This window comes from Thermobia domestica, chromosome 5 (assembly GCF_964235325.1).
Source record: "Thermobia domestica chromosome 5, izTheDome1.hap1.1, whole genome shotgun sequence".
NCBI lineage: Eukaryota > Metazoa > Arthropoda > Insecta > Zygentoma > Lepismatidae > Thermobia > Thermobia domestica.
In genome coordinates this window covers 201,175,508-201,200,568 of record NC_137458.1, presented here as the reverse complement: position 1 = coordinate 201,200,568, position 25,061 = coordinate 201,175,508, and the positions used below count along the sequence as shown (strand labels likewise).

The following is a 25,061-nucleotide window of genomic DNA, read 5'->3' as shown; positions in this document are numbered from 1 at the left end:
TCATTCCAGCCCTAATCATTCCACGGATTCAATCTGTTATACTTAAGTTATTGTGATGTAAAATAATATGCGACTTACGCAAAAAGTACGTGTATGCATTTCAAGAGCTGACTAAAGCTAACACGAAGCAGAAAAGCACTTTACTCAAAAGTCGAAAACAGATCAATAATACTTCAAGAAATAGTCGAGCTGTTTGGGTAAATAGTCTCTCAATTAGAGGTTCATGTGCTTAAACCCTGTAAAACGTTGTTTTATTTCTTCTTGTGTGTTCCTATCTTAACTTGGATACAGAGAACATTCTTTGAATTATATATTGGTAACTCTTTTTCTTTCGAATTAAATTAGGAATGAATATTATAAGAAATTAAAATGTAGAATGCCACAGCTGAAAGCTGAATATTAAATACTCACTATTTCATTATTAACCCCTGATTTGCAATCATTAAGTAAGGCTTTCTTAAATATAAAATTTAATTTGTTTCTTATTATAATGTTGCAATGGTAAAATCATGACTTTTATGTCAATGAATATATACATTATAATACGATTAATGTAAATATTAATGTATGATACCAATTCCGGGTTGGGATGCTTAGCGTGGATTCAAATTCAGAGTACTGTTCTCGACTGCATGGAATGAGATGTTAAACTCTAATTACTTTATCAATCAACCTAACAGTGACAAATCTGACACTGTACATCATACAAAAATGACAGCAATATCTAGTATACGTAAGTTAGGATCTGATAATTATTCTTAGTATTCAATACTCTGCACAATTTACTTTCAAATTAAAATCTTGGAAACCTATATTGGAAGAATGCATGTTCACACATAAATTATAATTTACTCTACCTAAATGCAAGATTGGGTTCGACTAGTCCGTCTTCACAGTTGAACTAACACAAATATAAATTATACTCATATCTACATGCTTAGTACGAGGAGCATTTCAAAAGAAAGGGCCGATATTTAATTGGAAACGTAAGTTAGTTTAGCAACATTGTTTTATTGGGTAAAAGCAAGTACATATCCCCTTTATTTTTCAACATAGTCACCATTATTTTCCAAGCACTTTCTGTACCGTGGCACAAGTTTTTTTATACCCTCTGCATAGAAGTTCGCCGCTTGGGAGTTCAGCCACTTCAACACTGCCGTTTTCAATTCATCAGGTTCTTCAAATCGTTGAGGTGAAAGCCACTGCATCGATTGTTGTTTCGACTCGACATTGATGTAAGAAATCCATGTTTCGTCACCTGTAACAATGTCGGTAAAAAATTCATGACCCTCTCTGTCATAGCGATCCAGAAATGCATGTGCTGCAGTCAGTCGGTTCTGTTTGTGGACGTCTGTCAACATTTTGGGGACCCATTTGGAACACAATTTCCGATATCCTAATGTTTCTGTAACAATTCGAAACAATGTTATTGGTGAAACCTCTGAAAATTCAATGTGTAGAGCGGTAATGGTGAAGCGACGGTTTTCTTTCATTCACTTGCTGCACCAAGTCGTCAATCTGAATGCTTGGTCTTTCACTCTTCTCTTCGTCGTGGATATTTGTACGGCCGTCTTTGAATGCACACCTACCATACCTTTCTTTCACTCATTACACTGTCGCCGTACACCGCACACAATTCGCTATGAATTTCAGCAGCACTTTGTCCTTTAGCATGAAGAAGTCTAATCACAGAGCGGATCTCGCACCAGGCGGGATTATGTATGCGCGCAGCCATTTTAACACGCTCCAGCACACACGAAAACAAACAGATGACTGGCAAAACTATAGTTGTTTGATAGCCAATGGACCAAGTGATGTTACTGCGCAAGCGTGATCCGATCACTATTGCCAGTCGGTTATAATAAAATATCGGCTCTTTCTTTTGAAATGTGCCTCGTAAAATCCTGATGGGGCAATTCTGGCATACAGAAACATTCTTCGCCCAATCAAATAAATGAAAAGATCAGAAGCTGTAAAATACCCTAAAAATGATGTCAAATAATGGGAGAATAGTTGCCTTTTCACTGCACTCCAGAATCGAACACTCATGTCTCGATCAACAACTGAATTATTTCACTTCTAAAGTATCGTGGTAGTAAATTCATAAAAGAAAGTGTACGAGTCACGTTGAAACTGCATTTTCCTGGTAATCTCGCTGTATGGTGTTTCACCTCGCCTGAGTAAGATATGATGAATCACTCCCACTACAGAAAACCATACCAGCAATTACACCTTATGTGGAGAAAAAGTGATTTAGGAATTCCTGGACGCTAATCACAATCCAATCATTGTCTTGACCACTTACGAATGTCGTAACAGATCCATTTTTCATCACAAATGATAATCCTTACGCTCAGAGAACTGCGCACATCTAGACGACGATTCTTGTTGACCAGTGCGAACTCATGTGGCACCCATGAGTCAACTTTTTTATCTTACTGACTACACGGAGCCGCCGAACGACAATAGATAGTGCATGTCTAACTCGTCTGGAATGGGAACATTTTTCCGTGGGTCTGTTTCCACGGTGTTCCTGAGGAACTTATCCGGACATGATGTTGGTCGGTGCCCACGGGACTCACTTTGCAATGCTGTCACCGTAACGAAATTAAAAAAAGTAAAATGGTACATTCATGCGAAATGCATTGTTAATTTTTTTGTTGCTTGCTGTGCAAAGTGTCCTAGTTTGAACTCAAAGAACAATTTTCGCAAAATTGTGTGTTCTCCATAGTGCACTTTCATACGACGCTATTCAACAATGTACTACCTTCTAATTGACTGGGTACCCCAGACCGTTAACTGGACATGTAACTGAGATGTTGGACGTGTAATCCGTTGTGTTTCTGAAATGAGCTTCTCATTAGATGTCGAAAAGGACATTTAATTCGCACCGACCTAATAACTTCCTGACAGTTAATATGGAAGTTGAGTACAGCTCATATGGAAACGCGTGTCAGTTTAGTACATTTATTTTAGAGTTTTGAGTTTAGTCGTGAGCTTAGCTCAGTTTTTATACACTGAGTTGCAGGTGAGCTAAGCTTCTTTTGAACATGAAATTTTGCAACCCTAGAACACTGTGATGCAGTCCAAAGAAATTGTTCCACAAACCAAACATCTAATCAAAGAACATAATAGAAATAACGATACATCGAAACTTCGTTCGCTCTCGCCGTATACAGTTTGAAATTCTCAAAGGCTCTGTCCTTTTACCCCCAAAACAACAAAACAGCACTCAAGTAAGGCCAACAGAGAACCCTCCCGCTGACGAAACCCATTCGTCAATGTGTTTTACGATGTTGCCGTATGTCTTTTCAAATTATCACGCAGCTTGTATCGCACAGAAAGATCTGATGGCCAGTGGCTATCCCCCTGTTTTTTCTTTTGTCAATGTTTATTTTTAATCCGTTTCACAACACACATTTTTTTTCTTTTTCTTGAATTCGCGTCAAAAACTTCTCTAGGCAATCATCGGTTAACGTACATGCATATAACTTTACTGCAAGTAAGAAACTCCTTATATGAAAACATTGTACCCCGTTTTATACATAGAAAAACAATTTTGAAAACTCATTCGACCTAACATCGAGGGGAAAAAGGTTCTCTATTAAACTTGCTAACTTTTCACGGCTTATAAAATTAAGTACTTTCTTTTCTTTCTTTTTTAGTGTTAGAGTTTTCTTTTAATTTTCGCCTACTAAAAAGATGAATGGATAGAAAAGCACGACCCTAACATATTCACACACTCCCAGGCATAATCGGCAGAAACTTATATCTGTCAATATATGAAGCAAATTTTAGGCTAGTCGTTCAGTTTTAGTAAAGCGTAGTGCAAGATCAGCCTGCTAATTCTTACCAAGGTTTTTAAAACTCGATCACTGCTTTTATCCGATCAAATTTTCTTGTGATCTTCAGCATGTGGAGACCGTGGAACAGAGCCAAGATTCCAATGGCGACAATAATGCCGAAGATGGTGTTGATTTGAATAACGTTGATGTCGATGTAACTGATGGCTGTGATTCGAACCGTAGCGTTTGCGTTGGTGGAGATTTCGGTTATAACTGTAGTGTCAATGAAGACGACGGGACTGTTAACAGCTTCGAAATCAATCCGGGACCAAGTCATCTCGAAGATACTCCGAGGAAAATGCAAAAACAAACAACAGGAACTCTTTGCAAACAGTCACAAACTTGTGTGAAATATTTTCAGTTAAGTAACAAAAAATCAATTAGGGAGGGGAGCAATCACTAAAACCGCAAAAATTCTAGACCTCCATTGACATACAGTGCGAACGATAATACATCGAGGTCCCAAAACTCAGAAATTGGCTAATAAAAGAAAGGAACTCTCCAAAAAATTAATTATTTTATTTGTGACATTGTTAGGCGAGAAATTTATGATTATTTCAGTGAAGGTAGAAGCCCCACTTTGAATGAAATATTATCCGAACTTCGAAAGGATGACCACTTCCCATATCAAAGAACTACATTACGTGTGATATTGCGGAAATTAGGTGTTAAGTTCCGTATTTTGAACAAGAGGCGAGTTATAGAATCAGCTAGAATAGTTGCGTGGCGGTTTAGATTTTTCTCGAGACTCTATCAGCTTAGGAACAGTGGTTGCAAGATTGTTTATGTAGATGAAACTTGGTTCGATACACACGGTGTGGTGCTTTTGTGCCCTCAAAGCTCCTGTATCCAGAGGAAAGCGAACCATGATTTTGCAAGCAGGGAGTACAGAAGGATGGGTTCCGAATTTTTTGTTTCTTTCTGTTAGAAAGATAAGCAATTCAAAGCGGATTCCCGTGATGACATGCGTCCGCAGGGTTTTGAAAATTGATTCGAGCACACCCTCATAAAAAACTTACCAACTGATAAGAAATGCGTGATAGTGTTGGACAATACAAGCTACCATTCACGACTTAAACGCCATATACCCACAATGTCTACGAAAATTTCGGATATGTTGGATTTCATGAATAGTCACACTTCCTGTTCCACAGCCCCTCCGTATGAAAGCTGTATTAATAGGGGCAATCAAAAACTCTAATATAGAGAAAAAAAAATTGTTATCGATAGTATAGCACACGAGTATGATCATGAAGTTCTTCGTTTGCTATGTACCATTGTTGTCTCAATCCCATAGACTTTGGGCACGGTTGAAGACGGATGTGAGGAAAACCACTACCCCTTCCCTTAGTGCTAGTGTGTGTAAGTTATTACGAGAATGTGTACAGAAGATAGTAACTTATGGCAGAACTGTGCTCATCATACTCAGAAAATGGAAGAAAGTTATTTTGGTCATGATCAGAATTCAAAACAATTTATTATTTGTGTTAGAGAATCAGACAGTGAAGAAAATGACATGACATGAAATAAGTCTTATTGAAATCGATATTTTAGTTCCTAGTAACATATGTTCGATTTCTTTTTTGGGTAGTAACATATTATCGAATAGGATTTTGATTTATTTGAACACTATTTAGAAGTTGTGATTATAGAATTTTTTTAAAAAAAATATTTATATACAGCATTTGATTTCCAGCTCTCTTTTCTGGTCTAGTGGCTTCCTCTAGCATCTTTAGTGCACGCGGGTCCCGGTTCCATTGCCAGAGAGTGCCTTAAAACTTGAACGCATTGCCGTAGTTTGGATTTAATCTTAAACTGTTCGTCCATGTCCCATATTGACTCACAAGTAAAGGTTCTTTCCCAAGAATCGGATACCGCAAACTGCGCATATATTTAGATATAGGAGGACCACGAAGGAATACTGGTGAAATATGCCGGGCCGACAGCGAAGGATAAATCCAATATGGCCGCCCGAAGGTCATGCCAATCGACTTTTGCAAGCAACCTCTCATCCACTTCCCATGGGCAGATTGACTTAATGTTTTGCAGATTGATATATGTATGAACACTACACATCTATTGGTTTGAAATTTCGCAAACGTTGACGTATTGAACCCAATTTGGCCGATCAAAATGTCAATGTGTCAACGACTCGTGTCTGGAAAACGAATTGTACTATGGAAATACAGTATCACTAGAAGTGTACGAAAAGCATTAAACGGTTCAAAATATCGCCATCTGAAAACCAATATGGCCGCACAAAATCCTGAACCAAACACCCATATCCACCGTGACAGCACTCTGCCCCATATCTTCCTTTACACAATCTTGCCAAATCTCTGATTGTTACGAGAGTACATGTAACACCTAATACGCACTTCCGTAGCGCATCATAGACTACAAACAGTTTCTACACCATTTGACCTAACACTTATTTTTATACGCTCTACAAGTTATACCGTCAAATTTTGGTGAAATATATGGCACTCTGACGCCACAATTTCATCAAAACATATGCCGTAATTTTATCGGCATAATTGCATGACTTTCAGCAGAAACATTCCATGAATCATAAATGGACCAATACATATTTAGTTTGCTGTAACAATATATAGAATAATTAATAATTATGTGAATAACGAAAAATAGGTTTTTGATTTGCGCCGGGTTCGAACATAGGATTCTTGGATCGTAAACCACGATGTTACCTGTGTAGCCACGGTGCCAGTGTTGGCAAGGGCGACTTTTGTTACATATATGATGTGGTTTGCAAACTGTAAGACGCGTATTCTAGGACGTTTGTGGCTAGTGCGTTGTAGACCTTCCCAAATTAACAGTATATGTTTGCATGTAACACTTCAAACAGGTAAACAGGCATTGGCAACATTTTTAACTTACTGGCATTTCACCTGCAAAATCTGTTCCAGTGAGTTGTACGTGAGTTTCATGCAAAACCACCTGAACTGTTTACAGTGTACATTTTACATGCGTATTTAGCGTCTATATTGAATACACGATGTAGAAATTGTGATCCATTTGTATTATTTTCCTCACCTACTAGTAGTAATGGATCTTTACACCAAATTTCGTTTTTGTAGTACGAGCTGTTTGGTTCAAGATTTTGTTCGGCCATATTGGTTTTCAGACAACGATATTTTGAACCGTTTAATGCTTTTCGTACACATCTAGTGATACTGTACTTCCATAGTACAATTAGTTTTCCAGACACGAGTCGCTGACACATTGACATTTTGATCGGCCATATTGGGTTCAATACGTCAACATCCGCGAAATTTCAAACCAATAGATGTGTAGTGTTCATGCATATATCAATCTGCCCATGGGAAGTGGGTGAGAGGTTGCTTGCAAAAGTCGATTGGCATGACCTTCGGGCGGCCATATTGGATTTATCCTTCGCTGTCGGCCCGGCATATTTCACCAGTATTCCTTCGTGGCCCTCCTCTATCTAAATATATGCGCAGTTTCCGGATCCCCGATTCTTGGGGGAGAACCTTTACTTGTCAGTGTCGACAACGAACACAAAACTCGGACTTACTACAATTTGCTTTCCAGTAGTTTCTAACACAACTTAACAGGCGCTAAGGAATCACTTTTGGTTCGAATTTAGTATCCCTTATAGCACCGAAGTTCAGACGTGAACTTAGTTTCACGAATTACTTGCACATAAAACAGACCCAGCAAGCCCCTTCACTACTCGAATCAGATCGAGTAATGGTTCAGATCCCCTTAAAACATGAAGTGCCGTCTCATTTAGCCCGGTCCTGAAAAGGGACACTTAATATAAATGGATCCAAAATAATAAAGCAAACTACATTACTGAAATATAAATCTGTGCGTATTCATCTTTAATAATTATGTAAATATTGTAGCATGTAAATGTGATTACTTATTGCGCCTAAAAGATCTATTATAGTAATGCATCAGTATCAATTAAACTAGTTATTCCGAAACTAATTGATTGCATTTTAACATCTTTATTCGCGTGGAGGCTATGGGAGTCGGGACCTATTGCTTACCGAAACCGGGGCTACGAGCACTGGATGAACGCGTAAGAGAATTTATCCCCAGTAGTGTTTCACAAGTTTCTTGAGGTTTTAAATCTCAATAAAAACTATACGGAGCCCTTCCCGAACTAAACACTCGGTTTTACAAATGGTGTAAAAATGACAATATATATTACTTTTAAACTGACACACAATCATAGCCATACGTCTTGCAAATAAAATCAGAAAAATAAACACACTGCTGAACAAGACTGTACTTATTTAATATAAAAACACATTTACACGTGACGTTTCGATCTTCTAGCCAAGATTCAAGACAGTGTACGTCTGATGAGGATCTTGGCTAGAAGATCGAAACGTCACGTGTAAATGTGTTTTCATATTAAATAAGTACAGTCTTGTTCAGCAGTGTGTTCATTTTTCTGATATTGTTTTTGCATAAGTAAGAAAAAAAAAAGGCGATATGACTCAACACGTTATAACTCAAGACATTACAAAATGAATATGATACTCACGAACATAAACTATTAATGAACACACTAGAATATATTCCAAAGTTCGTTAGACATCAGCACAAGTTGAACAATATGCACGCTTAAGGGTCACAGTAACGCATTTTCCACAAATTGGTTTCTGGCATCCCTCACAACTAGCACAACTCTTATTCTGTCCCTTGCATAGTTGGATGGCACACTTCTTCCGTTTTGTGGTGAGTACTGGAACAACTGAAGGGCATTTCTTGCGCAAAACATCAGCACGTAGTTCTTCCACCAGCGCAAGAATAAATTCTCGGCGTGAAATTCTGGAGACCGATGATTCCTTGAAAAGTATCCAAGGATTGAGTGCGGTAATGTCAAGGACGTTGTAAAATAACTGAAAAGGCTACCTGCAAGTTCCACATCTTGTAGTGTATTTCCTCAGTATCTGGTCCGTTACATCTACGCCGCATTGTGTGACATTGTTGTAAGTGACAGTGTTCGGTTCCTTCTTTGGGCTGTAGTCTGTAGACACATTAGTATGCATGGTGCTAAGAACCACTACTTTTTTTTTTCTTGCACCTATATACTGTTAGTGTTTTGTCTTCATTTCTCAGTGCAAGAGTCGAATCTCGTGGTGTTGAGGTGTCACGTGCTTTAGGAGGTATTTCTCGCTTGTTCAAACGCATCGTTCCAACAATTGTGGTTTTCTTCGTAGAAAATTCATTTGCAAGTTTCACAGAAGTAAAAAACTTGTCAGTAGTGATGTTGCGTCCAGAATTTAGACGTTGCTGCAGTAATTTTAGTACCACACTCTCCCCAAGTTGTACATTATTTGATCGGTCTTCATTCTTACCCAAACAGGGATACCCACTTGATACATATTTGGATTCTAGATTAGTTGCTAACCAGAATTTGATCAAAAACTTGTCCGGCTTATTTGCCATGTCTTGAATAAATCTGCATCTTAATTTGTATGGCGACAACTGTTCATCGACGGTTATTTCTGGTGCACGATTGTAACACAAATAACAGTTTTCCATGAGTTTGTTCCAAGTCTCAGACGCAAGAGCAAATTTATTAGTTGCCAGGCGCTCTGCTCTGCCGCTTCGCACATCAAATCTGAGATGCCGCATGATTTCATGGAAATGATATCGTTACACTGTTTCTTTGAACACCGGTAGTCCCCCAATTCTTGTTCCATAAATCATCTGCACAAAGTTTTGAAAGGCTTAGTGCATCACGGGTATACAACAGGAAGAAAAATGCATCGAGTTCATCCAGCGTTATATTTTAATTGCTGTCATCTCCAAAATTACGTCGTGCTTCGGCAACAGTACATGTTTGAATGTGTTTCATCATGGATTCACTCACCATCTAACACTATGCTGAAGCAGGATTTGACCCAATATTACGACGAGCAAAAGGCGTTGGTCCACTTACAATTGTCACAATATCGCGAGATGGCGTGCGACCTGAAGTGGGAGAGGTGAAGTTAAGATTTATCGGACTCCAAATAATACCACTAGATGATGTGTACTTCTTGTCACTGCTACCTATAGGCCGAGTAAGAACATTGTTACTTTGTCCTTGCCCACGACCACGACCAGGTCTGCTTGAAATTCCTTGTCTGCGTGTACCAAAGGAAGTCGCACTGCCAGACGCCATATTTAATTCAGTATCACTGTCATTACTTCCAGAGAATGACACATTTTGCAAATTCATATCACAAATACGAAAATCTTCATCGTTGCTGTCGTCACCACTGTCACAGGAATCTAACTGTTTCAAGAGGACAAGGCACTCCTGTACACTCAATCCTTTCTGCATCTTAGGTAGGAAAAGATGCACACTGGTCGAAAGCTGCACGAAGACTGCTGTCGAAATTGCTCGCGCTATGAGTCATCAAACAAGATCACATGACGTTTTCTTTTGTTCTTCTCTCAGTAATCACGATAATAGGTGCGTGTTTCGTCGTGTCCAGAAACAACAATGAGTCATCGGAAATTGGAAAACTTACGTTCACTTGAAAATTGGTCATTTTTCTTATGAGGGTCAAAATGACCCTTATTGGCTGTTCTAGGCATATCTATGATTATCTATTTTAATAATTAAGACAGAAATGTGAAAATTTGTGATAATATACGTGAATGTATTTTAGAAAAAGTCAGAAAATTTTAGCTTCGAAGTTTCATTGTATGTTGAGTTATGTAAAAAGAAATTGGAAAAAAGATCAAAATGACAACGACGGCGCTACTAGTGTTAAGGGATTAATTTAAAATACACAGTGTTTCAACAGGGATCGTAATTCAGATATAGTAAACATTTTTGCAGCGAAAGCAGAGCAATGTTACACGACAAGCGTAAACATCTCCATTGAATACTGATTGAATACTATGGTAACTACTGGCTGTCTCACAAATTTTGGTAAATACTGAAGTCTATTAAGCAATACAGAAGGAATATTATTACCAATATAATATTAAATGCGTCTAATATAGTGTTGTGGACGAGACAAGTAAAATTTCTCCCGTTTCGATTATAGAGAAAGCTTTCCTCGTCTCGTCTCCTTTTAAAATTCACGCACAAAATTTAGTTTGATCATTTTCTTAATTTCACCTAGAAGTTATCAGAATCCTTCAGAGTAACGAAATGTCCACGAAGATAATGGCATAACGTTCACCATATTTATCATTAGAGTATTTTTATTGTGCAATGACCTGTGTTCCTTTAAAAATTGTTCTTGACTGTGTTCATACAATCACTTCATTCATTTAGTTTTTCTACTATGAATCATTTATCACGAAAACATTTATTTCAGAACAAAGACTTAAACTAGTGTTGCCGACGAGACTCGTGAAATTTCTCGTGTCGCCCAATTCTAGTCTCGAAAGCGAAACATACAGACGTGTTCAAATTATTAGATTCAAGCTGGAAAAATGAGAAATTGATGTAGGAGTCCTAATTTCAAAGTTCTAGAACATTTAATTTAATGGTTAAACCATCAATATAGGATCCTTCATTTGTTTACTGTACAGTTGAAGTGGCGATATCACCGTTGAACAGCAGATGGTATTAGTGGGGGGGGGGGGGGATTCTGAAAGTGGTATTTCAGTTGTAGATAGCTATTGTGGTTCCTATCAACAAGTTACGGTCTGAAGTGTTGTGGTTGCTGTCGTAAGAACTTAACGACATCCAAAGCGTTCAACAGTTCGAATGGGCCAGTTTAAAATGACCGTGACGTGTTTCTTGTATCAATCTTTTATTCTGTGTAGTTCTGCAATTGCAGCATAATGGGAAAAGCAAAAGACTTTTCTCCGCGTAAAATGAAAGTTAACAAAATACTTCTGGTGGAAATAAAATATACACGGCAATACATTGCTAGTAGAGTTGGGATAGAACAAAAATCTGTTAGTAGAATCTCAGTTGAAATGAACAAGAGCCAAAATGGGGTTGGAAAGTGTGGGCGAAAACCAAATCGGTAAGGGGTATCAGAAACTAAAAAGATTGGCTCTTGGAAACAGAAGTGCTACTTCTAATAGACTTAAGCATAAAAATGGCTGAGTATGGCGCAGACATTTGGCCTGAAAGTGTTCGAAGGATTCTTTGTGCCGAGGGAATAAAAGCACACGGTCAAGAAAGAAAACAAAAATTAGAGTCCACTCCAATCATGGCAAAGAACCGCCTCAAATGGGCACGAGGCCTAGAATATTGGACTGCTGACGATTGGAGAATAGTGTGTTTCAGTGATGAATCTGAATATCTGATGGCGAAGTTGATATGGGAGGAATTCAAGTTGGAATGTCTTTAATAAACCGTGATGCATCCTACTTCAGTCATGGTCTGGGGTGTGATATCTGTCTTCGGGCCTGGGAGACTGTATATAGTAGAGAGGACAATGAAGCACGACCAATACCTACAAGTTCTTCAAGAAGAACTGCATTCCCAGACTGCACTCTGGTTTGATGACGTACAATTCATCTTTATGCATGATGGAGCCCCATGCCACCGGGCCAAAGCTGCTACAAAATTCCTCGAGGACAACCAAATTAGTGTTCTTCCGTGGCCAGGTACTAGTCCTGATCTGAACCCGATTGAAAACTTTTTCAGCTTCATGAAAGAAAAGCTAGAGAAGAAGCACATTAGAACCAAACTTCAATTGATCAAGATAACAATTTGTGGTATCACGATGTTGAAGGCAAAATGTGCTAAACTCGTACATAGGATGCCACAAAGGATAAGAGACTTATAAAGAATAAGGGACTTCATAAGAAATGTTAATCTTTGTGTGAGAAATAATTTTCTTGTAAGTATTCCACTTCATTTTTTTGTTTCCAATTTGAATATACACACTTTATAGTAATTATATTTGAATGTTACGTACGCATTTGTTTTATTGATATTGAAAAGTATATGCCACACCCACTAGAAATTAGGACAGAGTTACAAAGTAGTAATTTGGACTAAGTTCGAACTATTTTCTCACGTAATATTATAAGAACAGTAAAATATTCAGAAACTAATAATTTGAACACGTCTGTAAATAGTCATGCTTCTTATCTTGCCTCGAATTTAGAAAGATGCACCCAGAATCGTAGGCAACATTAGTGCAATGCTGTACATCCTAACAATAAATTACGCTTAATTAGTCCTTTGGAAGGGACGTAGAATTAAAGCAACACTTTCAAAAACACTGGGCTCGAGTGATAATATAAAGAAGTTCCAGTAGCATTTGGCTACAATAATTAGATAGAAAGTTTGTGTGAAATCATGTAACTGTGTTTGTCATAATTATAAAGGTTCATTTTCTGGTGTGCACAATTCCAATTGCTTGTTTCTTAAAGTCATTGCGAATTCAGTAGTCAATAAAAAGTTTCATATACACTCACTTAAAGCCTGATTAAAGAATCTGTAGGACAAAGTTCATATTTTATTATTATTCATATTATATATATCCAATCAAAGTACCATACTTTATATTCTCAAAACTAAATTTCCTGAGCAAAAATATTTCTGATGATATTATTTATGTCTGCAAAAGCAGATGACGAAACTAACTCACCTCACACTTCTTCGGCGAATCTTCTTGAAAACGGTAAACATTATGTATGTATCTTTTGCTCCTACATTTGATGTTTTTTCTTCTAGGAGACAAGTCCATGGAATATTAACATTGCTACTCATTTACTATCTGCAATAAATATATGTATAAACATTCTTACAAGTATACATAAAAGAAACTACAATAAATTTTCATGACAATCTCTTTCAATACCAAAACTATTATCAGGCAAGCACAGATAAAAAAAAAAAAAAAAAAGCAGCCGTACTGCTTAAACATATCATACACTTCTTTCTATTTCATTACCCAACAAATGTGCGTAGCAGAAGTAAACTTTGCTCTCTCCCACTTCCACATTCCTTTTAAGAGTACCAATAACTGACCATTACGTTTACGGATTATTACAGAAACAATTGCATTTTCTTTGTGTGTTTATTACTTTTTGTTTAAATTAACTAATCAATTTCATGAGAGAAACATAAGCATAACGGGAAGTAGACTTAACATATTGCCCTTAATATTTAAATAGAAAATTTTGGGTATAAATATTGGATCTACTTCTATACTTGGCATACTTTGGGTGAAACATGACAGTAGTACTTCCATGACCCTTGTATGCAAGTTAAAAATAGTTAAATTTATAATACATACTGTTCAAGGATGTATTTGGTCTAGGAATTAATTCGTGCGGTTTCACAAAAGATGGCGTAACTAGCTTATTGTCCCATAGTTTCGTTGATCCAAACATGCGTTGAAAACTACTGTCATTGAGCATCTTGTTTAGTATATGTCAGTTGCTTGAAGCGGAAACAACAACATTTTTTCTTCAACTGAAAATGGCACATTTTGTGCCTGATAAAGTGTTTTTGCGGGGAGTTATTCTTCATTGCTTTAACATGAAGAAAAGTGCTACCGCAAGTCATCATATTTTAGTGGAAGTGTTTGGTGACCATGCTCTAGCTGAGCGAACGTGTCAGAAGTGGTTTGCACGGTTTAAAGGTGGTGATTTCAGCTTGGAAGACCAAAAGCAATTTGGACAGCCAAAAGAATTTGAAGATGAAGAATTGAGAGCATTGCTTGATCAGGATTCGTGTCAAACGCAGGACGAACTTGCAGAAGCATTTGGAGTTGAGCAAACAACAGTTTCCAAACGTCTCAAAGCCATAGGAATGATTCAAAGGATGTCTTATTGGGTTTCACATGAATTGAAAAGAAAGACGTTGAAAGAAGAAAAACCGTTTGCGAATTGCTGCTTCAAAGACAGAAAAGGAAGGGATTTTTGCATCGAATTGTAACTGGTGATGAGAAGTGGATTCATTACGAGAATCCTAAACGAAAAAAGGCCTGGGTGAAGCAAGGTGAACCAGGTCCTTCACAACCGAAACGAGATATTCATTGTGCAAAGGTTATGCTGTATATATGGTGGGATTTGAAACGTGTGGTGTACTATGAACTTCTGAAACTTGGTGAAACTATTAATGGACACCGCTATCGACAACAATTAATGCGTTTGAAGCAAGCTCTGGCCTGAAAACGACCAGAATGGAATAACAGGCATAATAAACTTATTTATCAAGATGATAACGCTCGACCACATGTCGCAAAACCGGTCAAAACCTATTTGGAAAATGTCGGATGGAAAGTGTTACTCCACCCGCCATATTCACCAGACACTGCTCCGTCTGACTACTACTTGATCGATTGCATGAATAACGATTTGATTGGACAGCGGTTCACTTCTTCAGAAAATATCGAAAAATGGATCTTTGATTAGATTGCGTCAAAAGATGAGGAATTCTTTCGACACGGAATCCGTAAATTGCCTGAAAGATGGGAGAAAGTAGTGGCTAGCGATGGACAATATTTTTGTTAACGTATTCATTTACTTTGTTTTTGAAATAAAGCTTCAATTTTTATTAAAAACCGCACGAATTAATTCCTAGACCAAATACAATATTGAGGATATACCCATAGATATTTGCGCCCATAATTCAGAGAAGCCGAAAAACAAAAGAACATCGTTAACCTGATTGACTTCTCTCTTTTTTGCCATCAGCATTTCCTATTGTGTTTATTTTTATTTAAATCTTCGCTTTAATGTTCAAGATGGTTACATGTACAAATTACGGGTTCGGGTTCACTATCTTCAGTGGGGCTCGCACTCACTCTTCTCGTTCAGACTCATGTTTATTCGGGTTCAGACTCACATCCTTCAATGAGTTTCACACTCACTAGCCTCCAAGGAGCTCGTGCTTATTAATTTCTTCAGGCACCTGCTTACATGGACTCATTGGTGGAGCTTAGATTCACTGATCTCAACTGACTCGTGTTCATTTGCATTCGGGCTCACTTCTCTCATCTGGGCTCAGCCTCACTACTATCAATCAGGCTCAAGCTCATTGACAATCAATAGGGCTTGCACTCATTTGGAATCGGTTTTATTACCTTCAGTAGGGCTCTCATTCTTCAATGAGGTTCGCACTCATTAGCATTTTTAGAGCTCACGCTCTCTAGTATCTTTTGGGCACATCTTTACTACGGCTATGACTTAATTATGTGTGTGTTCACTCGCATTTGGGCTCACTTTCAACCGGGTTCGAGCTTATTGATGTCAGTGCGCCTTGTACTCATTTCGAGTCGGGTTCATGACCTTCAGTGGGGCTCGCATTCACTATTCTCGTTTAGGTTTCCGTTTACTCTGGCTCGGATTTACGTTCTTAAATGAAGCTCGCACTCACAACCTCCCTGCAGTTCGTGTTCTATAATTTCTTTCGGGGATGTGATACTTGGGTTCGGATAAACAATATTCAATGGGACTCGGGCTCACTAATCTCAATTAAACTCGTGTTCACTCGTGCTTAGGCTCAATTCCCTCAACGGAGCTCATGCTTTCTACTATTCAAGGACGTATTTATATATTGTGCGCTCCAGTGCTCTAAATAATTTGCCGCCCCTACGCACAAACGTATGTCTCAAACAAGGAAACAAGCTATGATTCTGCAGACAATCCAGCTCTTGTTGAGTAGCAGTTTAAGTATTACAAGTTACAAAATTTACAACGTAATTTTAAATGCCTAATTCTCTAAATGATGATTAATTATGATGTTGGGTTAGATAGATGAACGATAACAGATAGAAACATTAAATTTTAATATGTTTTAAAGCTCTCAGAGAAATGACCTATTCCAAGTCCCTAGGTCACACTTGAGCTGAGCTATGGGGGTGCAAAGTCCTCACAAGAATAACATGGGGGCATTTTAAAAATAATCGGAAACGACCAATATGAGAGTTGAATTCATAGTTTTGCGGTCGTTGAGATGAATAGTGAAAGTTTTAATGTAATTCAACTTCAAGGTCATACTCCACTCCCCAGAGAGGGGGAGAGATTTTAAAAGTAATCGAAAACGACAGATATTAGTGTTGAATTCAGTTCTCGAGGTCGCTAAGTTTAACTGTATCAGTTTTCATGATGTTCGAGTCCATCCTCACTCCTTCAGCCGAGGATGGGAGAGGATGACTTTTTAAAAATAATCACATAAACTAGCTAATTATCAGGGTGGATTGATTTTAATCAGTCTGATTTAAATCACTTGATTTTCTAAATAAAAATGATTCATTTAAATCAAATTCCAAAATAAATTAAAGTGAAAATAAGTAAAATCCCGTTTCTGTTCTGTTATTTCGATTATGGAAGTTAATAATCATAATACAATGAGGCTCAAATGTACAGTATAGTATGAAAACAAATGTCATGCAGAGGATGATTAGGGAAAAATCCCGTTTTGAACAGGTAACGGAGCAACCCTGCTTTCTTCTTTTCGTAATATTGGGTTTGGGTTTTAAAATCGTTAACTATTCCAACGGGGAAATCACCATCCACATTCAAGACGAAAATTCTTTTTTGTGCGTGGCTGTTAGTTTGCTCCCAGACAATAGGGCGTATTTAGAGGGGTCCTATCCCCTCTTTTTTTTTAATTTTATAACTTTAGGGGCGTAATTTATGTATTTCATGCCGCAAGCTAGTTCTGAGTTTTTAAAAATAGGCCCCTGCCAAATATCAGTAACTTTTGTGGAAAAAAGTGTCTTTTTGATAAACGTTGCAGTACTTTTTCCTTAATACTTAACCTTTTAAATTATATCATCTATTTTTAGGTGATAGGGTAGAATCTTCATTATTCAATTAAAAAAGTACCAAAAAGGCTTTTTACCTCGTTTTCTTAACGCCTCTAAAGACTGGAGGCATTTTAGAACACGTTACATATGCTTTCACGCCTTTCTGCATTGAGGCATAGTGTGTGATGACGTCATAAATTTAAAAAGATACTTTTGGTTATGCGTATTATTCTTATTTTTGGCGGGTTACATTTTGCATTCAGAAGACTGAAATTTTGCACACTCGATCAGTGCACCCCTTTATAATTTCCAGATCTCTGCGTAGAAACAGAGGGTTCCAGAGGGACAAACATGTTTTTAAAAAGGATATTTAAAAAAAAAATAGCTTTTTTCGTGATTTTCCCGCCTCAGATGGAGACATATGAATGGTACCGTTTGAAAGGCTGCTGTTCTATTCTGAAGAAAATGATGTACGTACTAAGCTCCTAGGATAAATAGGGATGTCTCAGGAAACTGTTACCTGAGATCCTGTTTCATAAGGAAATCTGGGGTATTTGGGGAATATTATTTTTCGCGGGCTTACTTTTGCATCTACAAGATTGAAATTTTGCACATTTACTCACTGCACCCCTCAGTATTGCTCAGATTTGTTTCAGATCTCTGCCTTAAAACAGGGGGAGGGGTCCACAGAGGTAAAATTTTTTTAAAAAAATTAACAGAAAATTCCTTTTTTCGTGATTTACCCGCGCCAGATACATGATGGAGACATTTGAAGGGTACCGTTTGAAAATTTGTTTTATTCTGAAGAGAATAATGTACAAATCATGATCCTAGGATAAATAGGGATGTCTGAGTAAATTTTTATATTACATCCGGGTCATCTGGGGCATTGTGGGAATGTTCTTAGTTCATTGTTAAATAGTTTCCTCACCCTTACTACTCAAGATAGAAGCTTGAAATTTTGTACACACATTTAGTACACCCCTTAGTATTTCCCAGTTGATTTTGAGATCTGTTCGTTAACACAGGGGGAATCCAGAGGGGATCAAAAATTTAAAAAAAAAAAAAAAAAGTAAAAAATATATATATGACTGTTACTCTCAAAAATTCCCGCTTCAGGGACATGATAGGGAAATGTGAATGTTACCGTTTCAAAAGCTGTTCTATTCTAAAGAGAGTGATGTATGTACCATGATCCTAAGATAAATACGGATGGTGCTGTAGCTGCTTGACTGCAAGTCTATAATTTACCTTTAATAAGAGCCATAATTTAAAAGGGTTAAGAAATATTGTTTGGGATTGATATAGATTAACGATTGGGGATAATTCAAAATTCAACCCCAATCCTTTCACTTAAATGGCATAATTAGCATTTAATATTAATTCCTAATGCTTTTTCTTCAGTTCGTGACTTACATTATACGAGGAGAAAGATTTGATTTAAATAATAAAATCAACAAAAATGATTTTTTTTTTAAATCATAATTCTTGCCAACCTGCTAATTAGTAACTACTGTAAATAGAGCGAATTAAACACATTAACATTTTCTTGCGCTTGCATGGGACTCTGTGGGTTGCTAGTTTTAAATATTACTTTAGTGAATATATATATATATATTTTTTTTAATATGCCATCCTGCGCTCGAGCACAGAATAGGCCTTACCTAAATACGGACCTGCTACTATTGTAGTATATGGCTTACTGTATTGTAGTACTCACGCATATATTTTTTTACTAAGATGTTATATATTTTAGTCGGGAATGTAATTAATCGTATATCATTATTAATATTATTCAGTACAATGAATTCTTGAAACGAAAACTTTTCGTTTAAGGCCGTGTCTAAAGTTTTCTGCTAAGAGGTGAACTTCTTTCCAAAGTATTATGAAAACTATTTGTCTTCTGTGGTTCAAAATTTCTCCAGATGTTCACTTCCCCTAATACTACATGTTAACTTTTATATCTTTATTCTACCTCTTATACTTAATTAATATTACTTTTTACAAAAAAATATGACAGCGCTGGAAAGCACATAATCAGAGTTTCTTTTTCTGTTCGTGGAGTTGCAGATACCTGATCCATTCACACCATTGTTCCTCACCGATCTTCAAAAAGTTGGTAGGAGAGGGAAACAAGTTACGAAATAAGATAAGAGATTGTTCATCTAAAAATGCATATGTTCGAAAATATGTTAGTTGAAAACCTGATCATGTAGTCGGAAGAAGAAAGAGTTGCGGGAGGCAAGACTGGCTGCTGTCAGAAATGAGACAATCTTATCTACCTACACATCTTTTTACTTGTATTTTATAACAAGCCTTCTTGTCAAACAGGGTGCACTTTCACTAATTTCCTACTTCAGCCATTATTGATCCTAAATCCTGATTCTTGCGCGGTGAGAAAAGGAGACACGTAAGAGGAAACGCAAAACTAAAAGCATTATCATCAATATGTTTCTTTCCAAAATCAGGAATGTAACTTCAAAAAATATCTGGGAAGATGAAAGAACAAATCATGGCATTTCATGCGTGTGCGTAACAGTAATACCAGCCGCGTAACAACATTTCAAATATAGGAGGGGGAAAGTCGTTTTTTACGCCCCTCCCTCAACAGCGCCCCCCCCCCATCACAGAGCGTAATTTCCACTAATCTTTACAGTATTACTGTTATGTGTTTTTTTTTTTTTTTTTTTTTTTTACGTGTGTGGGAAAATAATTGTAATTTACGAAAACAGCTATACATTTGAAAAATTAAAATATTAGACTTACTTGAAGTAATGACACCTTCTTTACCCACCCAATGTATTCATTCAACACAAGAGTCGTACATTAGTAAAACTAGTAGACCTCATTTGATTTGCGTCGGGATACGTATGAATTACAGTTTACTATTAATTAATCACTAAATAGTACGACATGATTGTTCCGTATACGTTCGGCACTAAAGCCACATTCTCACTCTCCAGAACTGAAGACATATCACAACGACAATTTTTTTTTTTAAAGTGATCAACAGACTCTCACAATACACCTACAGGCACACTTTTCTTATTTTACTTTTACAACACATTAATCTTCAAATGTTTCAGTACATAGATTGAACTGCACTTTGTATTGATATACCGGACTAGAGATGCAAAGTAGCCGGATTTTTGAGACGTGCTTTATTTTCGTTATAAAAAAAAAAAAAAAAAAAAAAAAAGGATTTTGAAAAGAAAACGGAAATTTTCGCTCTTTTGACACAACTAGCATCTCATAAGTCCCACGTTGGTTGCCTAACCATGATATCAAGTTCATGAAATTTATACATCTTGAAATGTGCTGTTTGGGTTGCTTAAAGTCAAACTGGCGGACAAGAAATAAGTATCACCGGCGTTCCACAAACACTATTGTTTCAGATACTCTTCAATACCTAATAAGTCTTATTAGAGCCGAAAAGGCTTCATAATTTTGTTCATATTTCAGAAGAAAATGTTGCACTAATAGCATCAGCATAATATGGTTTAGTTTAAGGAACTGAGCAACAAAGCTTAGAGAGGTGGCTCTTACCTTTTATTTTTCTTCAGAATACAGTATTTTTTTTAAGTTATGATGGGAAAAGAAAGCTGGAACATACTGTTGTTTCTTCACTAAATATGAAATATTAAAAGAAAAAAATCCAAGCCAAAAACGCAAGGGCGGATCCAGGACGGGCTTCTGGGGGAGGGCGGTGGGTTGTAATACTTATATTTAGAGCTACTTTTAAGAGCTCCAAACTGTGGGATGGGTTTTATTTATATATAAAATTAAAAAATGTTTTCTCTTCTAGGGGGGATCGCCCCGATCGCTCCTCCTGGATCCGCCACTGCAAAAAAGCATGGAAATGTTTTTTTTTTTTTTTTTAAAAAAAAAGCAGTTTTTTTCGAGACAAACTACTATTCAGAACAGTTATTGTTTCCACCACTAACTTTTCACTAAAACTTTTTTGTCGTTAAACATTATTCTACAAACTGTACAAACAATTCGTTCAAACTAGAAAACCCTATACATTAACCCTCTTGAGATTTTCACTTTTTAAGGTAAATTGTAGACTTTCAGTCGAGCAGCTATTGTGTTGAGACTTTATATCGTAGAATCATGGTTCATAGACCGTTTTGTTCGGAATGAAACAGTGTTTTCCTAACCTGTAAATTTCCCTAATATGTACCTAAGGCAATAAAATTCCTGTCCAAATTGGGAAAAAAGGATTTTTTTAAAAAGTCCCCATTTCCTGCGAATTTCTTCCCTCCGGTACACAACATGCACATGCGAATGTCACAAAAAAAAAAAAAAAAAAAAAAAAAACTTTTCTTCACTCCAAACCAAACGAGGTATGAACCATGATACTGGGGTAAATAGTCTTGGTGCTAAAATTCATTTACTATTTTTCCTAATATCTACTATTGTTATTCAACAAGCTCTAGTGTCGAGACTCTTTATCGTAGAATCATAGTTCGTAATTCTTTGTATTTGTAATGAAGGAATGTTTCCAACTGTACCATTCAAATTTCCCCATTATGTACCAGAAGTGAACAGATCCCGCTCAAATTGGGAAAAAGAGACTTTGTCAGGAAAAATAACCTTTTTGAGAATTTCCTCCCCCAGATCATTCTAGCGCCACGGCAGTGGTACAGTTCGAAACGTTACTTCATTACAAACAAAATGAGGTACGAACCATAATCCTACAATGAACACTCTTGACGCTAGAGCTTATTGAATAACAATACATTAGTAATTATTGCCCAAGAAAGGGGAGGGAAATTTAGTAAATCAGCTCTAGCACCAAGGCTACTTATTCTAGGATTATAGTTTGTATCTTTTTGTTTGTAATGAACCAGCGTTTTAAATCGCAACACGTGTATGTTCTTATCGTGTACCTGAGGGGAGAGATTCCCGCCAAAAATGTATAAAGAAAAGGAGGAAATTAAAATTTTCAAAAATTAGAACTTTATCGGAAATTTATCTTCTCAGGTACATGACAGCGCAATGCTAGTGGTACCGTTGGAAATGTTGCTTCATTACGAACAAAATGAGGTACAAACCATGGTCCTACGACAAATAGGGATGACCTGTAGCTACTTTACTAAACACATTGACTAAAACTGTGTAATAGGGGAAAAATTCAGATTTTTTTTTAAATCACTATTTACCTTACGGTCATGGTTCGTACCTGGTTTTGTTTAGAATGGTGGTAGGTTTCAAACGGTACCGCTCACATCTCCCTGAGGGGAGGAATTCCCGAAAAAAGAAAAAGATCTGAAAAATCCCCTTTTTCCACTTTGGGCAGGATATCCCCGCTTCTGGTACATTATAGGTAGGGAAATTTGAGTGGTACAGTTGGAAACATTTCTTTATTATGAACCCAACTAGGTATGGACTATGATCCTAGGATTGTCCAAAGATTCATAATTTGTTGCGCGTAATTTCTTTTTTGCGGTGTTGAATTGGTAATTTTTCGCGGATGTCTGCGAGTGTTCTAGTCTTTTCGGAGTTGTTTCCTGCGCGGTAGCTTAGGAGATCCTTGTTTGTTCTATCGAAGGCCCCCCTATACAATCAGGGGCGAAAAAAGGAAATATTAAAATATCTACAGCGCCCTTGGCGCAATATTACATCCTTGTTTGTTCTATCGAAGGCACGCCTATACAATCAGGGGCACCAAAAAGAATGATATATCTACAGCGCCCTTGGCGCAATATTACATCCATTTTTGTTCTATCGAAGGCCCCCTATACAATCAGGGGCGAAAAAAGGAAATATTAAAATATCTACAGCGCCCTTGGCGCAATATTACATCCTTGTTTGTTCTATCGAAGGCACCCCTACACAATCAGGGGCGACAAAATGAATAATTAATATATCTGCAGCGCCTTTGGTGCATTATTACATCCTTTTTTGTTCTATTGAAGGTGCCCCTAAACAATCAGGGGCGCCAAAAGGAATAATTAATATATCTACAGTGCCCTTGGTGCAATATTACATCCTTTTTTGTTCTATTGAAGTCGCCCCTAAATAATCAGGGGCGCCAAAAGGAATAATTAATATATCTTCAGCGCCCTTGGTGCAATATTACATCCATTTTTGTTCTATCGAAGGCGCCCCTATACTATCAGGGGCGACAAAATGAGTAATTAATATATTTACAGTGCCCTTGGTGCAATATTACATCCTTTTTTGTTCTATTGAAGGTGCCCCTAAACAATCAGGGGCGCCAAAAGGAATAATTAATATATCTACAGTGCCCTTGGTGCAATATTACATTCTTTTTTGTTCTATTGAAGTCGCCCCTAAATAATCAGGGGCGCCAAAAGGAATAATTAATATATCTTCAGCGCCCTTGGTGCAATATTACATCCATTTTTGTTCTATCGAAGGCGCCCCTATACTATCAGGGGCGACAAAATGAGTAATTAATATATTTACAGTGCCCTTGGTGCAATATTACATCCTTTTTTGTTCTATTGAAGGTGCCCCTAAACAATCAGGGGCGCCAAAAGGAATAATTAATATATCTACAGTGCCCTTGGTGCAATATTACATCCTTTTTTGTTCTATCGAAGGCGCCCCTATACTATCAGGGGCGACAAAATGAATAATTAACATTTTGAGCGCCAAGGGTCAAAATCAGAATTTTCCTCTTGGGACCAACTACGTATTTCCTGTTTTCTCTTATTTGGCCATGTGCATAAATTGTATGCACAAAAAGTTTTTACCTGTGGGCCATGTGCATATATTTTCTACACGATTCAGTGTACAGATTATAGGCTTGTGTAGAGATTTTCTATACAATTATCGTTGAAACAAATGTACAAATATTTAGTACTGGTCCCTGGGAACAGCATATAGCAATAGACCAATAATTACTCAAAAGTTGGTACCACAGCAGGCAATCAAAGTTCATTGTCTTTAGAAGCTGAATTGTAGTGCATTTCTGTTAAAATTACACTGTTGCGAGAAACATCTGCTTCGTGTAGTAACTATTTTTCACCTCAATATGGCAAACGAGGACGCAGTAAGAGATATTTTAGAAGGAATGGAAAGTGATATGAGTGATTTGAGCGAAGATTTATTTACTAACATCACTAATTCAGATGATCCTCCTTTTTCACCACCCAAAACTGTGTATGATTCTTCTAGGGTGATGAATATGAAAATACCCCTAAGGCATGCCGGAAAAGAAGACATAAGTCAGAGAATGGTGAATCGATATTTAGTGGCCATCAATTGAGTGATTCCGAAATAGACCCAGAGGAGACCGAATCTGGGACTAGTTGCACAAAAGAAATTGTGTGGTATCCAGTATTTGGAAACTTGCACGAGTTCGAACGTGATTTTGATGGTGGTGTGACGGGCGAGGTTATTGATATTTTGCAAGGTACAAAAGACGTGCTATAGTACTATGAGCTATTTGTTGATGACTCAGTATTGGACTTAATTATAACTGAAACGAACAGATACGCAGATCAATGTATTACTTCTCACATTGAAAACGAAACGTCAACTGATCATGTACGATTGTCTATGTGGT

At 37.2% G+C, this 25,061-nt stretch overlaps 1 protein-coding gene across 15 annotated transcripts in view; it reads right to left on the bottom strand.

The window, feature by feature from the left end:
- The window catches only part of LOC145686344 (uncharacterized), a 584,205-nt gene that overhangs the window by 521,407 nt on the left and 37,737 nt on the right, over window positions 1–25,061 (bottom strand). For 11 of the 15 annotated variants that reach the window (XR_014131592.1, XR_014131591.1, XR_014131593.1 and 8 more), the window contains exon 2: window positions 13,409–13,537. Coding sequence is in view for 9 of the 15 variants with exons in the window: in XM_081759580.1 (XP_081615706.1) it covers window positions 13,409–13,507 (99 nt within the window). In the remaining 6 variants the exon portion in view is untranslated. The remainder of the gene's footprint in view (window positions 1–13,408; window positions 13,538–25,061) is intronic. The other 4 variants (XR_014131596.1, XR_014131594.1, XM_081759579.1 and 1 more) reach the window with 1 other exon arrangement.